Source organism: Sphaerodactylus townsendi, linkage group LG14 (assembly GCF_021028975.2).
Source record: "Sphaerodactylus townsendi isolate TG3544 linkage group LG14, MPM_Stown_v2.3, whole genome shotgun sequence".
NCBI lineage: Eukaryota > Metazoa > Chordata > Lepidosauria > Squamata > Sphaerodactylidae > Sphaerodactylus > Sphaerodactylus townsendi.
Window position 1 is genome coordinate 30,055,624 of NC_059438.1, and position 14,789 is coordinate 30,070,412.

General features: G+C 44.6%; 1 protein-coding gene across 1 annotated transcript in view; it reads right to left on the bottom strand.

Annotated features, from left to right (window-relative positions):
• Positions 1-254: 254 nt before the first annotated feature.
• The window catches only part of LOC125443873 (potassium voltage-gated channel subfamily KQT member 1-like), a 309,945-nt gene continuing 295,410 nt past the window's right edge, over positions 255-14,789 (bottom strand). Inside the window, exon 17 of the mRNA XM_048516257.1 lies at positions 255-592. Within this exon, the coding sequence (XP_048372214.1) occupies positions 437-592 (156 nt within the window). The 3' untranslated portion in view covers positions 255-436. The remainder of the gene's footprint in view (positions 593-14,789) is intronic.

Sequence of the window (14,789 nt, forward strand, 5' to 3'; positions counted from 1 at the left end):
CAAGAGAGTCCCTAAGCTGGTACAGATGGTTTTATGTTCACCAACATGTAACAAAAGAGTCCCATCGCACATCTGGTGATGAGGAGGGAAAACCTCTGGGTCAGTTCATGTTTTTTAAAAGATAGTTTTGATGTTTAAGCATTGTTTGTCCTAGACATTAGCACTCCATGAGTCACGAACTGGCTAACGGGACTGCTTTGTGGAAGCCTCTGAGCTCCCTCGTGGCATTCTTGTTTCTGGTCCGGCAAAGTGTTGCCACGGCCCGTAGATTCCATTTCCTGATGTGAATGAAGGCTTGCAAGGGGAGGCAGGGGAGGATTTCCCTCCTCCTTTCTGCTTGTGGAGTCACTCAAACTAGTAGCAAACTTGGACCCAGAGCTCGACTACAACTATTTCTGGAAGAATGGAAGCATGGAGAGATATTGTCCAGTGGTTCTTACATCTTGCGGCTCATTGGGGGAGAATCCGAAGAAGACCGCAACCGCCTGGCCCTTGGGGTGGCTGAGGCCGACGTCGTCTCTGGTGAGTTCTTGCCAAATTGAAGATGAAGAACAGTCAGGATGTCATCTAGCTTTTGATCAATCTGGGTGACCTGGTGTAGGAACCAGAAGTTTACATTTTATTGACTTGCTCACATAGGGTGTATCTATACAATCTATTTCTTACCAGTTTTATTGACATCAGAAATGATGAAAATTGCAGTTTGGTGACAGTACAAGCAGTACTGTTTTAGCAACCCCTACCCAGTATTTAAATTGCTACTTCCATCCTTAGTTTTGCAGTCAGCAAAAAACATTGTTTTGGGTAGCAAACTTTAATGGATAGATAGAAGCTGCAAGTGATCTGCCAGTAAGAAAGTCCTCCCAATCACAGAGATAACAATGCTTGTCAACAGCTGTGACCAGCTTAAAAGAAGATTTAGGATGGAGGATTAAGGTTCTTGGGGACCATAGTTAGGATTTTTCAAAACTATTCGACAAAAAAACAAACCACTTACTTACCAAAAGGGCCAACAATGCAAGTCATGTGCTGATAACTGTTCATTATGGACCCAGAGAAACTTAAGAGAAACTTAAACTCCAATACTAATAGCAATCTTTAGATAATGCTTTCCCTACATGTTAAAAGCATATCACAAATCTTATTTATAGGTCCATTTTATAGCCTGCCTTTCTCCCCAGCAGAGACAAAGAGCAGCAATGATCATTCTCCACTCTTCCATTTTATGTTCACAACAACCCTGCAGGGTAGGTTAGGCTGAGAGCATGAGACTGGTTCAAGATCACTCATCAAGCTTCCATCACAGAGTGGGGATTTGAAACTTTGTCTCCCAGACTTTAGTGTGATGCTCTAACCACTACACAACACTGACCTATCACTATCACTACGGCAGACATCAGGAAATGGAATTTACAAACACACACACACACATGCACACACACACAGTGATAGGTATCTCTGGTTCTAGATTGATTTTTGCCACCAATTACCTCTCCCTCTTCTCATTAGCTCCTTCCACCAGCCCAGCTCAATGCTGCCTGGTTCCCATCACAGCCCCTCATCTGATCCCCCGTTTCTGTCCTCCCAACCAGCTGTGTACACACAAGGACCTGGAGGTCTCATCACCACTGTCAGGGGTCAAGGCTGTGACCTGAAAGCCACCGTGCTTGATATGGCCATGGCCTCAGAGAAGAACTATGCTTACACAGCTGAGTGGAGTATGAAAAGGGGAAGAGAGGGCAAAGTTTGAGGCTTCACAGTGTCTTTCGGTAACTGGGACAAGGCCCAGAGGTGTCTGCCCATTATCAAATGAAGGCCTTGCCACGCTTTGGAGTCAGTCTGGAGAGCTTCAGGGAGTCTTTCCACCCTGGGGCATCCAGTCCTGATCTCTTCCAGCAAGAGACTATGTAAAAAGCCAGTGGCAGCTCAATATCTGCTTGCACCCCATACACAAATCCAGGACCCCAAGGGGAAGAACTCCAGCCCAGCCTTCTCCCCAGATTAGATTTCTATGTGCAGGGGTTTTTTATTTGTGGAGAATTATTCTAAGTTGAGTTACTGCCGCCAACATTTTGCATAACTCAAAATGTTAAGAAAACTTAAGAGATGTCTCTCAATTGGAAGTTTTTCAAAATGCAGATTTTTTTTCTCCCAGCAAGATTCTACCCACATCTAGGTAGTCACTGCATCACACCTGAGGAGAAGTTCAAAGGCTCCTTAGGAAATTAAAGGAGGCAATTTCCTCAATTTCCTCAGGCGGTTTTCTGCATCCCAAATCCAAACATGCAAACGTCTTATGAGTAGCCTGGAGTACTGTACTCCAAGCAAAACTTTATCGTATAATTCTGCTGTCTGTGTAAACTGGGGCATGTAAGTTTCATTCTGCATCTTTCCAAACGTGCTGAGTTCTTTGTATGCTGACACGCACACACACACACGCGCGCGCACACACACACACAAATATTTAGAATCCAAATTATGTCCCAAATGTGTACTTTTTAAAAAAAATTCAGTATTTATTCTAATGCGGCAAAGAATAGCACAGATATTATCCGCTGGAGATTTCTCCTGATTTCTAAGGTTTCAGCAGACAGGGTTTGCATAGTTTGAAGCACATATTCACAGTCATACGGGACAGAAATTTGCTTTTGAACACCTCACGTTCTCAGGAATTCTGAACCAAATTACACTTTGTTCCCATTTGTATTACTTCAGAATCACAGTGATACATGTTCCATCTTCTTTAACAGGACAATGTTTGAAAACACCAGAGAAAACATCAAAGTTCCGGAATGTCCCCTGAGGCAGTTTGTTTTTGCTCTCTGTCACTCCTCTCAGTTAAGCACCAAATTTATTTTCTCTCTATTGCCATAAATATAGTGGGAGTGAAGGTGTATGCTATCTTTGGAGAATCAGTAAATTAAACTACTAGGGGTCATAAAAAAGTGGGAGAGATAATGAGGAAGGTATCTCCCCTGAAGCCAAGCAGAGGAAGGTTGACAAATTTTATTCAGTACAAATATCAACAACAAATTGCTGTGGGATATTACAGGCTGAGGGAGATGATGAGGATTTCCCTTTAGAGCTACAACCAACACCTGTAGAAATGAACAAAAATTAAAATGCAGGAGATATAACTTCTATTGTGTTGCGCCGTCTGCACTGGTACCCTGTGTTGCGCCGTCTGCACTGGTTACCGGTAGAATTCCGAATCATCTTCAAGGTGTGGGTATTGACCTTTAAGGCCTTACGTGGCCTGGGACCCTCGTACCTTCGGGACCGCATTACCCCATATGTCCCAAATCGACCTCTGTGTTCTGCAGAGGCCAATCTACTGGAGATCCCTGGCCCCTCCATGACGCGGCTGGCCTCCACTCGGGCCAGGGCCTTTACGGCTCTGGCCCCAGCCTGGTGGAACACTTTACCACCAGCTGTCCGGGCCCTGCGGGACCTTGGAGAGTTCCGCAGGGCCTGCAAGACTGAATTGTTCCACCGGGCCTTTGGAGAGACCAGCCACTGAGACCCCCCTCCCCCCTGCCATATAGGGGCCCCTAACATCTTTGGGACCCACTGTGCTTTCTGGGCGGGTTGTATGCGGGTTTTTGTGGGATACTGTTTTTAGAATATGCTTATTTTAATTCAACTGTATATTTTATATATGGTATTATATTGTTCACTGCCCTGAGCCCTTCGGGGATAGGGCGGTATAATTAATTAATTAGTTAGTTAGTTAATTAGTTAATTAATTAATTAGTTAATTAATTAAAATAATAATAATAATAATAATAATAATAATAATAATAATAATAATAATAATAATAATAATAATAATAATAATAATAATAATAATAATAATAATAATAATAATAATAATGTGGAGGACGAGCTACTCACAAATAAGTATGTAGCAGCAACCAATGCAGCTGGGTATTTCCAATTGCTCCTGCTCACAGCAGAAACAGTGGAGAAGATATTTAAAGAAACTTGAATTTTAAATCATAAAATAGACTCAGTTCTCAAAATAGAAGAACCAAATGCAATTAGGAGGCAGAAACTGACAACTTCAGACAAAAAGGGATTGATATTTAATGAAACCGTGGAAGTTGATAGAAGTACTCCCTAACAACCAGAGGGAAAAAAATAACTCTGACTTTTTACTCAAATTATATCCCCCCAATTTTAATGAGTATGAAGAAACAATGAGCTAGAAGTAAGATTCTTGTGAGGCGAATATTTAACAACACCTTGATCTGGCCATTAATATCCAGGGCTAAATCAAAAATATCAAAAAGCCAAGTTAATTCCCCCAGAGAAGATGTTATCACAACAACTACAGTTACAAGGAATTCTTATGCCAGGAGATAATGATCAGATCTTAGGAAATAAGCAAACATATCTGGCACCACTCAAGGCAGATCAAATGGATAGCATTAAGAGATGGGAGACACCAAAAGAAAAATTAATTAATTGCAGTAAATTACTCTCTGAGGCCAATCAAAACTCTAAGGCCATTTCCGCATGGGCCAAAAAAGCCTGTAAAAGGACGTTTCCGCAAGGCCAAAAAAGTCAGTAAAAGGACGGCAAAAACATTGTTATAGGCGGGGAGTTCGCACGGCCATCGCTGCAGAAATGACACTGCTGCAATGTGGCAACGCTCCAGTGGGCCCACAATGGTTTGTTCGAAAGTCGCTCACCGAGCGTGTCTTTTCGACAATGGTGCTCTGCAGTTGGCATCGCGCAAACTGCCTGCCAGGAATCGATGCCGCAGAGCTTGCCCCCCACAATGGCGGCCCACACTGGCCAATCCTGGTGCTGAACGCCCACGACATCTACCCTGGGAAAAAAAGAACGCCGTTTGCAAAGCACAGCCATGCGAAGCACTGGAGTTCAACCGATGCACTACCTATCTACAGAGTGCCTGCCCATGCGAATGCTCTGTTGCTGCAGTGTTGCCAATAACACTGATGGCACAACTCTGCAATTGGCTGTGCAGGAACGGACTGGAAGCAAATGAAATACAAAGGATAAGATATCACCAGACAACTATAAAAGAGAGCAAGGAGAATGGAGATAAAGAATGTGGCAATTCTATTATATGTAACGTATATGTGCAGGGAATGATAGTGATGAACCAGAGAGCATAGATCGACAACATTATCCACAAAAAGATGAATTCAATTTACTGATGCTATCTCCTCCCATGGCAATAAAACCTGATCAGAAGGTGCCAACAGAAAAGGAAGCCTCATCATCATCAAAGTCAAGAGACAGTACATTGCAGGGAAACTTACAAGAGGAATCTGTTTAATCTAGAGTTGGACTCGTATGTCCTCAGAAGTGGGAAGTGGGAAAAGAAGTCTGGGCTGAAGAGCTGACAGAATTGAAACTTGAAAAATCACAATTTGAACAAGGGACAAAGTTCACCCAAGAAACTAATGATGTAACATCTACCCTTAAGGAGAAACAATCCTATGCCAATAGACAATCTAAAAACAATGGATGCATCCTTATAGATAAGACAGGCCATCTCAATTTGATCGCAGTTGACAATCAAGCTGAACGGGTCTCTAATCAAATAAGGATTCATAAAAATTATACAGAATCAGCCAAGTAAAGACGGACAATATACAGTCGCCCCTCCTTACGCCCACAAATGAACATTTCAACACCTGGCAATGTTGCCTTATGCTGATGATGAGGTATTGTTATCTAGAACTAAAGCAGGGCCTAGGAGAGCATTTGGGTCCTTCATAGAATACTGTGAAAATCAGGAATTGGTGATATACTGGAACAAAGGCTATGGCATTTGGCAGCAAAAACCACAAAAAGACCTGGGCAATAAAAGGAAATAAAATTGAACAAATCAACAATTTTAAATATCTGGCAGCAGTATTATAGTCCTCACGCTCAAATGAAGAACATCTAAAATTACTTGTAGATCAGGCTGAGAGAACCTTACATGCTGTACTAAAAAATTTTTGATCAAAAAATTGTTCTAGCTACCATCTGCACTTAAATTGTACCAGGCAAAGATATTGCCCCAACTTACTTTTGGAGTTTATTTCCTCAAAAGCAAATATAAAAATCCTGGAAAGAAGCCAAACAAAAAATTTAAGAGCCATTTTGCAAGTACCCCCAGGAGTTATGCTTTTTTTTACGATTGGAGACAGGACAGAATAGAAAATAGATTTTTTTTCTACAAACAGCTTATCTTTGACTGAAGGCCCACAGCAACCAAAAAGGTCTCTGGCCATTTGTTATCAAGGATTCTTTTCAACCCAGATGGAAGTGTGCAGTTAAGCGAGAAGCCGCCAAAGGGGGATTATCACTAGACACGCTAATACAACAAAATACAATTACTGCAAAACAGATACTCAGACAAAGAGTACAAGATACAGATAGATAGCATGATCTGAATGATCATTCCAGCTTCATACTTGGAGCATCACATAGATATATACAACTCCCAGTGCCATATCTATTTAATATTGAAAAACAAACTCTAAGAAGAGCATTTACGTGAGTGAGATGGGCTTCACTGCTGCCAGCGCTTTTGGAGGGCAGATACAGGAATACCCCCAAAAGAAGAAAGAATCTGTTCAAGTGAGCTAGATGAAATGGACACTGTTGCCCATACTCTTCATCGCTGCCTGCTCTTCAAAGAAATGAGATCTAAACTTCTGGGCCCCTGTACTAAATAAAATAGGATGTACTTCGGAGGGGATATATGTCATAATTGTAACAGATTTTAAATTATTACTACTAATAGCTCAAGTACAATTCCTTGTATAGAGAAACATAGGAAGCTATTCTGTCTATATCAGTGATGGCGAACCTTTTTGAGACCGAGTGCCCAAATTGCAACCCAAAACCCACTTATTTATCGCAAAGTGCCAACATGGCAATTTAACCTGAATACTGAGGTTTTAGTTTAGAAAAAATGGTTGGCTCTGAGGCGTGCGTTACTCGGGAGTAAGCTTGGTGGTAGTCAGTGGCTTTGCTTTGAAGCATCCATGCAACTCTTTGAACGGGTGAATCACGACCCTAGGAGGGTTTACTCAGAAGCAAGCCCCATTGCCAGCAACTGAGCTTACTCCCATGTAAAGGATTGTGCTTTAGTTTTTCGTGTGAAAATCAGTGGGGTTTAACAGCGCTTAACAGGGTTACCTATACTGCTTCCCCAAAACTAGGTCTTAGGTTTAATGCTAATAATCGAGCCCAGCGGCCCAGGCCAACCTAGATGTGTGTGCGAGGGTGGGGGTGGGGGCGATTTCCCCCTGTTTGTGCGTGCCCACAGAGAGGGCTCTGAGTGCCACCTCTGGCACCCGTGCCATAGGTTCGCCATCACTGGTCTATATAATTAAGATCTGTAATCTAGCCAAGAGAGAACTATTGAGATAAGAAGATAGAAAGAAATCTCATTTATGGAAGTCAACCCAAAAATTTAAATGACAAATGTCATTTTAAAATTTCAATTTAAATGAGGGGTGGGATTAGAAACGATCTATTTTATTCTATTTTATGTAATTTATTTTACACTTTTTACATTATGTAAATTGATACGGATGTTCAGCAATTTTTATCTCACTTTACTTATGTTATTTTACACTACACAAATCGGATATGGGCACAATGTGGTATTTTACTATAGTATTTTACTGGTCTTGGACTGTAATAAAATTGAATTGAAATTGAAAACACCAAATCCAAAGAAACTGTTGCAAGTTACTTCCACAGAGCAATAAAATATATATTTCTTCTATCCTAGAAGTGCAAAAAGTCAGGGGAAACTGCCCTGTACTTGTCACATAGCCTCCAAAGGCCATGCAGGTGGTTTGTTTTTTTTTGAAGGGAGTAACCTTGACATTTTTATAGAGGGAGAAAGAATTATGGCTCAAGAACATGGTGGGATGAGACGGTGATACAATCCCATGAAAGGCGGGGCTGCAAACTGAAGTCACGCAAAGAAGAACAGAAACAATTGTACTTTTTGGCCAGTTGAGTGACAGTCTGGAACATGACAGAGCACAAAGGGTTAAGCAGCATGGGATTTTTTTAAACTCTTCAAAAGCAAAAGACCCAGCCCACTTCTTGAAAAGCTTGTTTAGCTGCCGCCAGTCATGACTCAACACAATCTTTCCAGAAATGATCACACGGAACCAAAATTAAAGTAGAGCTGCTTGTCTGACACACCATCGCGAGTGCTAAAAGCAGAGAAAAGGGGGATCAGACGGGCAGAAAATTGCTGAAGGCCCTCCCAAATTATTTAGAAAGCTTGTCTTCAGATTGCGCTCAAGTGTACATTTGGGGACTGAGAGAGGTTTTTCCATTTCTCCTTGTATTTTGTTTTTCTAATTATTGAATGGAAGCATGAACTGGTAACAGCTTATGCATTTTCCCCTGAACGGAAACAGACATTTCAAAAATTATTTCACACAGTGTCTTACCCTGCACATCATTGGAACTGTCCACACCAGGGCTAAAAGTATCAGCACATTTAAATACTTCAGCTAAACCGACATGATAAATGCTTTGGTTTGTAATTGTGGTGCATGGGAAGCAGCCCCCTCACAAAAAACCCTATTTCCCAAGCTGACAAGAGTCTGGGAGGCACTACCTGGTCCACCAGGGATACCCATGGGTACACTTGTGAGTTTCCACACTGGGTTAAATAATCCCCTCAGGACCATTTCAGGCCAAGGAAAAATGTATTGTGGGGGGGAAGCTGAAACATTTTTTCTGTGTAAATCACAATAACATCTCAAATTGGGCACCACACGTGCAGACCCTGAAGAGAATCCACAACTTACATTTGACTGAACAGGGTGAGGACTGCAGACCCAACCTTTGTGGTTCATAAGACATGTATGGGATATATTGCCTCACTATAGCTTGATCACAACCTGGGTGTGGTGCTGGAGCACGGGATAGAGGAAGACCATTCTGCTAGGTATATTGGTTAAAATAGCAGAGTTTGCCCAGTCATGGAAGCATGACATTGAGTGAAGTAAAATCAGTCCTCCCAAGAGGTAAATTGCAAAAAGGTAAAACTTAGTCTGTTTCTGCGCCGGTGGAAAACAGAACCCTAGGGACGGTAAAAACGCTGTCCCTGGGGCGCTGTTTGCACAGCTGCAGCAGCACCGTGCTCGCCCCACTCAAGTGGTGTGAAAATGCCGCTTTTGAACCTCGCTCAGGGAGCGAGGTTTTTCAAAAGCAGCGTCTTCCACCCGCTGCCATGCTGGCCCCAAACGCCCCCTTACCTCCTCCTGGCTGCTGTCACTCTGTGGAGGCCAGGGGACACGCCTCCTGGCCTCCATCCCTGCAGTTGTCACTCTGGCCATCGGGGAGCGTCCCCTGGCCTCCACAGAGTGATGGAAGCCAGGAGGAGATAAGGAGGCATTTTTTGGGGGGGGGCTGTGCGTATGCGTGGAGCCAGCGGGTTCATACCAGCTGCGCAGCCAGTGGGGCTGTTCGTGCGAATGGCCCTGGGGCTTGCATCGGCATGAACCATGCCAACGCAGCCCCGCTGCTCTGGCCATGCAGAAATGGCCTTATATTTATTCAAGCAGATGCTGTTCACATTCTTGTTGCAGTAAAAAGATAGACATCCTAATCTAATAATCCTAGTATATTTCCCTATACAAGTGGCCAGCTATTCCAGCATCATGTGAATGCAAGTATTAAATATTTACTTCTACAGGAAAGTGAGACAAAGAACAATGGCTACTGAGAGAGAAGGAAGAGAGGTCGGAGGGCAGCTCCCAGTACAGAGGAACATCCTACCAAGAGATAACACTTACAAACTTAGGCCCACTCTGCATGGGTCATAAAGACTGGTATGTTGCTGGTAAAAACGCCATTGTGGGGGAGGAGTTTGCACCGCTGCTGCTGCTGGAGAGCAGCTACAGTGGCCTATTTTCCCCATAACGGCGTTTTTCTGACCCGCTAGTTTAGAGAGTCTTTTGAAAAGTGGCGACGTGTAGCTGGGTGCCGAGCAAATGGCACCGGGTGCACATCGCTGCTTTTCAGCGCTCCACTTTTAAAAAGAAAACTTACCCTTATTCCCCATTTAGCTCTGTCAGATATTCCCTGTCAGACATGCCTCCTGCCCCCAACCCTTGGGGTGTTGCCAGGGCCATGGGGTGGGGGTGGGGTGTCCCTCGGCCTGACAGAGTCACACAGGGAAGAGAAGGTAAGTTTTTTTAAAACTGGTGTGCCTCCATGCAGATGCGCGGCCATGGGCCACAGCAGCTCCGGGGCCACCTGCACACAAGTGTGCGAACGGCCCCAGGACTGCACCGGTGTCATGTACACTGGTGCCCCATTGCTCCCCGGGCCAGTGCAGAGTGGGCCTTAGAGAGATTTAGCATCCCCCAATGTCCAGGCATGATGAGTTGCTCTCATTCCCACACACCTCACTTGCCCAACACCAGTGGTCATCTGGTTTGCTATCATCTTCAATAGCCAAGAGGGGCAGTTTTGGCACTGGTTCAATCTATCTTGGGGAGAAGGGCACTGCGACACATACACAGGGAGGTGCAATATAGCACAGCACCTTCCAGGAGCATGTGGGTGAAATGGACACACACACACAATAGAAGAAGAGAAAAACTTTGATGAGAAAGAGGTGAAGAAAAGAGGAGAACTGCTCACAGTTTCAATATGAAGAGAAAGTTCCAATGGCTGCTACTGTGGTGGTACCACTGACCGGGAAAGCACGAGTTAGCTCTTCTGGGTATGCACTGGAAGAACCCTTTAGTTGAGGTGCCACAAAAGCCATTTAGCTTAGTTTTGAAAGAGGTGTATCTGCACAAGCATCACACAAAGGATTTCCTGTGCTACCCCACAAGAAAAGCTCAGCCAGCCTCCTGATTTTGGGGAACAGGTACAAAGGAAAAGGACTGTATGTTTTGGATTTCACAGTGATGTAGCACCAAGGGTGTGTGTGTGTGTTTGTGTGATGCACTGGGCATGCGCCAGTGTGGGGGCATTCCAGGGCATGGTGTGGTGTTCCAGGGCGTGGCAGGATCGGGTGTGGCAGGGGTGCAGGGCGCACGCTTACCCCGGGCACTGTTTCCCCTCACTCTGGCCCTGACTCAACGTCACCCCCACCCCCAAATCAGGAAAAAAATGAAACAAAAACCCACCATTTGAAGATTACCAAAGTTCTTTCTTCCCCCCCTTCCTTTGTGCCTGAGAGCATTTGCCTCCAGATGGAAAGGAATCAGCTGCTCAGCCCTGCCCTTCTCAGAGGAACTGAAAGTATTTCTGCCTGTCATGTGTGGCTTTTGTATATTTTGGTATTTATTTAGGATGACGTTTATTGTAAGCTGCCTGGGAGAAGACAGAGCAAAAATCATTTTAAAATAAACTTCTTAAATGTTGTATTTTAGAATTATTCTCACAAGTTCAAGATGGCAGGTGCTTCATCAACTCGCTTACTCCCGATCTCCGTTAGAGAAGCACTGAATGGTCAAATTCTTATTACATTAATTAACTGAGTAGACTGGTAAGGATGAAATGGCAGCAAGTCTCATGGTGGAATTCCTGACCCCAAATGTCCTCAATAGTTCAGGCCTAATTTGTAATGGGCCTCCATCGTTCCACATTTTCAATCCAACACATTCTTCCATTTGGGTAAGTCAAGGGGCCATAATGGACTTGTGCCTGTCGAGACTGGAGGCTTCTAAACGTGCTCAGAAATATCCACTGCCAGGGAGGTGTATGGAAATAATAGTTTCCATTGCCCTCCACATCAGTGAATGAAGAATGGACTTCAAGAATGAGTTCAGCAAAATTGTTTCTGAGGACAGCTTGCGCTCGCTTGGAGTGGCTCTCCTCCATTTCATAAAGCTGAAGAACGGCAGAAGTGCTGAAAGCCAACTCAGGAAGACCATGCTTTTCTGAGACTTCTCTGAGGAAATTGGGAAAAAACTTCGGTCCCGTCTACACAGGCAACACAAACAGATTAAATGAACCTGTGTGGGCTGGCTCATGACACCGTGTCGCCTGTGTCGCCGATTGCATGGTGAGTGCAGCGGCCATCTGGGATCGCTGGGATCCCGGTGTCAGGTTGTGGCATGGTTTGCATAGGAAACGCTCTGTTTCTCTGTGAACAGCACATCTGAGAATCTCCTCCACACATTTACTGCACAAAATGACGACTGCCTAGAGCAGGGGTAGGGAACCTGCGGCTCTCCAGATGTTCAGGAACTACAATTCCCATCAGCCCCTACCAGCATGGCCAATTGGCCATGCTGACAGAGGCTGATGGGAATTGTAGTTCCTGAACATCTGGAGAGCCGCAGGTTCCCTACCCCTGGCCTAGAGAATCCACTGTACTGGTTGTCCTGGAGAAGCCTGGAGAATTGGGGTGGGGCAGGTAAGAACTTAGGTAAGGGGGGGTGTTTCCCGGGTTCAAATCCCCCCATTACATGTCTGAACCTCCACCCCCTGTTTCTGTTTTTTGGTCTTTCTAAGTGTTTTTTTCCGTTTTTGGCCTGTAACAGGTGCAGTTTTTAGGCTAGCAGCACCACAATTTCAGAGATTTTCTGGGAGACCCTCCTGATGATACCACTCAGGTTTGGTGAGGTTTGGTCCAGGGGGTCCAAAGTTATGGGCTCCCAAAGGGGGGTGCCCCATCCCCCATGGTTTCCAATGGGAATTAATAGAAGATGGGGGCTACACCTTTGGACCCCTCAAACCAAACTTCATAAAAACTGGTTGGTATCATCAGGAGAGTATCCTAAAGATACCCTGAAAGTTTGGTGCTGCTAGCTTAACAATTGCGCCCCTGACAGCAGGTACCCCCCCAAATTTCCCCAGATTCTCCGTTTAAAAAAATCCAACCCCCTTCGGCATAAATTTAGAGGGAGAATGTGAGGTCCCCAGTTTAAACAGTTTAAACGGGGGATAATCCACTCCAAAACAGCATTACTTTCAATGTTGTTTTAACTGGGGACCCCAGTTTCTCCCTTTAAAATGGATTTAAAAGGAAAATTTGGGCTCCCTAGTTTAAACACCATTGACAATGATGCTGTTTGGGGGTGGATTCCAGCATCACAGTGGCTGCCCATGGGGGTGGGCGCAAAATTTTGCACCAGGCTCCATTTTCCCTAGCTACTCCTCTGCCTGGAGGGGAGGGCAGAAGGGACTGCCGGCTGCCGGCTGGGAGCCCAGCCCCTGGTGGGGGGGGGGCAGACGGGGTGGATGGAGCAGGGGAGTCTGCCATCCCTGGCCTTGGAGAGCTGCTTTTATAAGCACTGAGGCTGGGGCTGGGCTTGAGGAGCTGTGGCCATGCCCCCAAAGGTGGGTGGGTCATGGCCCTGTCCCCAAACCCACCCCATAAAAAATCTATACCTACGTCACTGAGGGCAGGAAATAGAATTCTTCCTGCTTGCCCTATCTTGCACAAGCAAGCAGGAAGTGTCTGAAATTGAAGTTAAAGAGGAAAAGTCACTAATTTAATGACTTTCATTTAACCCCAGTTCAGACAAATATAACAGGTTAGAAGCGTTTGGGGGTGAGTTCTGTGTGAACGCCTCCCCCATAATGCTTTTTTCACCCCCCTGAACCCATTATATTTGGCCTGCGCAGAATCACCCTCAGTTAAACACAAAGAGAGCCAGAGGACGTTTGGCTGTGACTAGAATAAAGCAAGACTTGTAATGAAGGAACCACCTGAACGGAAAGACTACACTCCAGTTGGTAACATTCCATGACCGCGTCTTAATTTTTAAAACCTGATGATGTTAGCAAGCAACTGCTTCTGTTTTCTTCCTCAGCATGGCAATAAAGAAGAAAAGTTGTTCCATCCCCACAACAGATCTAGGCCGACAGGCCTGTGAAACCCACAGAGACTCGATACTCTCTGTGCAACTCCATGGAGACAGGTGAACTTTGGCAGCTGTCCACTGGGAACAGCTGCTCCTCCCTCAATGGAAAATGCACACAGCCTATCTGCCACAGAGGACACATCGCGTTTTTGTTCTTTCAAAGAGAGGCCAGAAATGCAGCTTGAGTTTTCAAGCCACAATTATTTGCGGGCTGAGGCTGACATTTGTGCTGGGGCACAGAAAATGGAATTTCTCATAACAGTATGAAACAATCTAAGTAGATTCATGTCTGGAATGGCACACACAGTCAAATCAAATTTAGGGAGTTGCTCCTCAGGCAAAACACGAGAAGAATTTTGAGTGCTTCAAGAAGTTAAAAGAGTTCCAATAAGCGTAACAAATTTGTCAGATAGGAGAATCTGTGTCCACTGGATTGTAGTTAAAGTTAACTTTTTGAGGGATGTCCAGAGGTCTTTGCTGGGGCAAAACATATAACATATTCGAAAGGGGTATCAAAATATTTCAGTATACCCCTTACATTTTTTTCAGACACATTTCGCATATCCCCGACTGAGCTATCTTCCCTTCCTTGACGTTAGTTTTGGCAGTCTGTTTTATCCATGAGAATGATTTTTCTTACGTAGGTGATTTTCTGACACGTGTGACATCACAAGCATCCATTTTCTCCAGGGGCACTGATCTCTGTAGTCTGGAGTTGAGTTGTAATTCCAGGGGATCCCCAAGTCTCACCTGGAGGCTGGTCAAGCCGACTGCCCTGGGTCTAACTGTAGACACTTTAGCCAAGTTACCATCAAATGAAATACTGAAGACAATCAAAGGCAAACTTTTTGAGGTCGAGTATCATGGCTTGAGGAGCCGCGTGGCGTAGTGGTTAAGTGCTTGCACTGCCACTCACACGGTCAGGAGTTCGAGCCCCCTGTGGGTCAGATATCC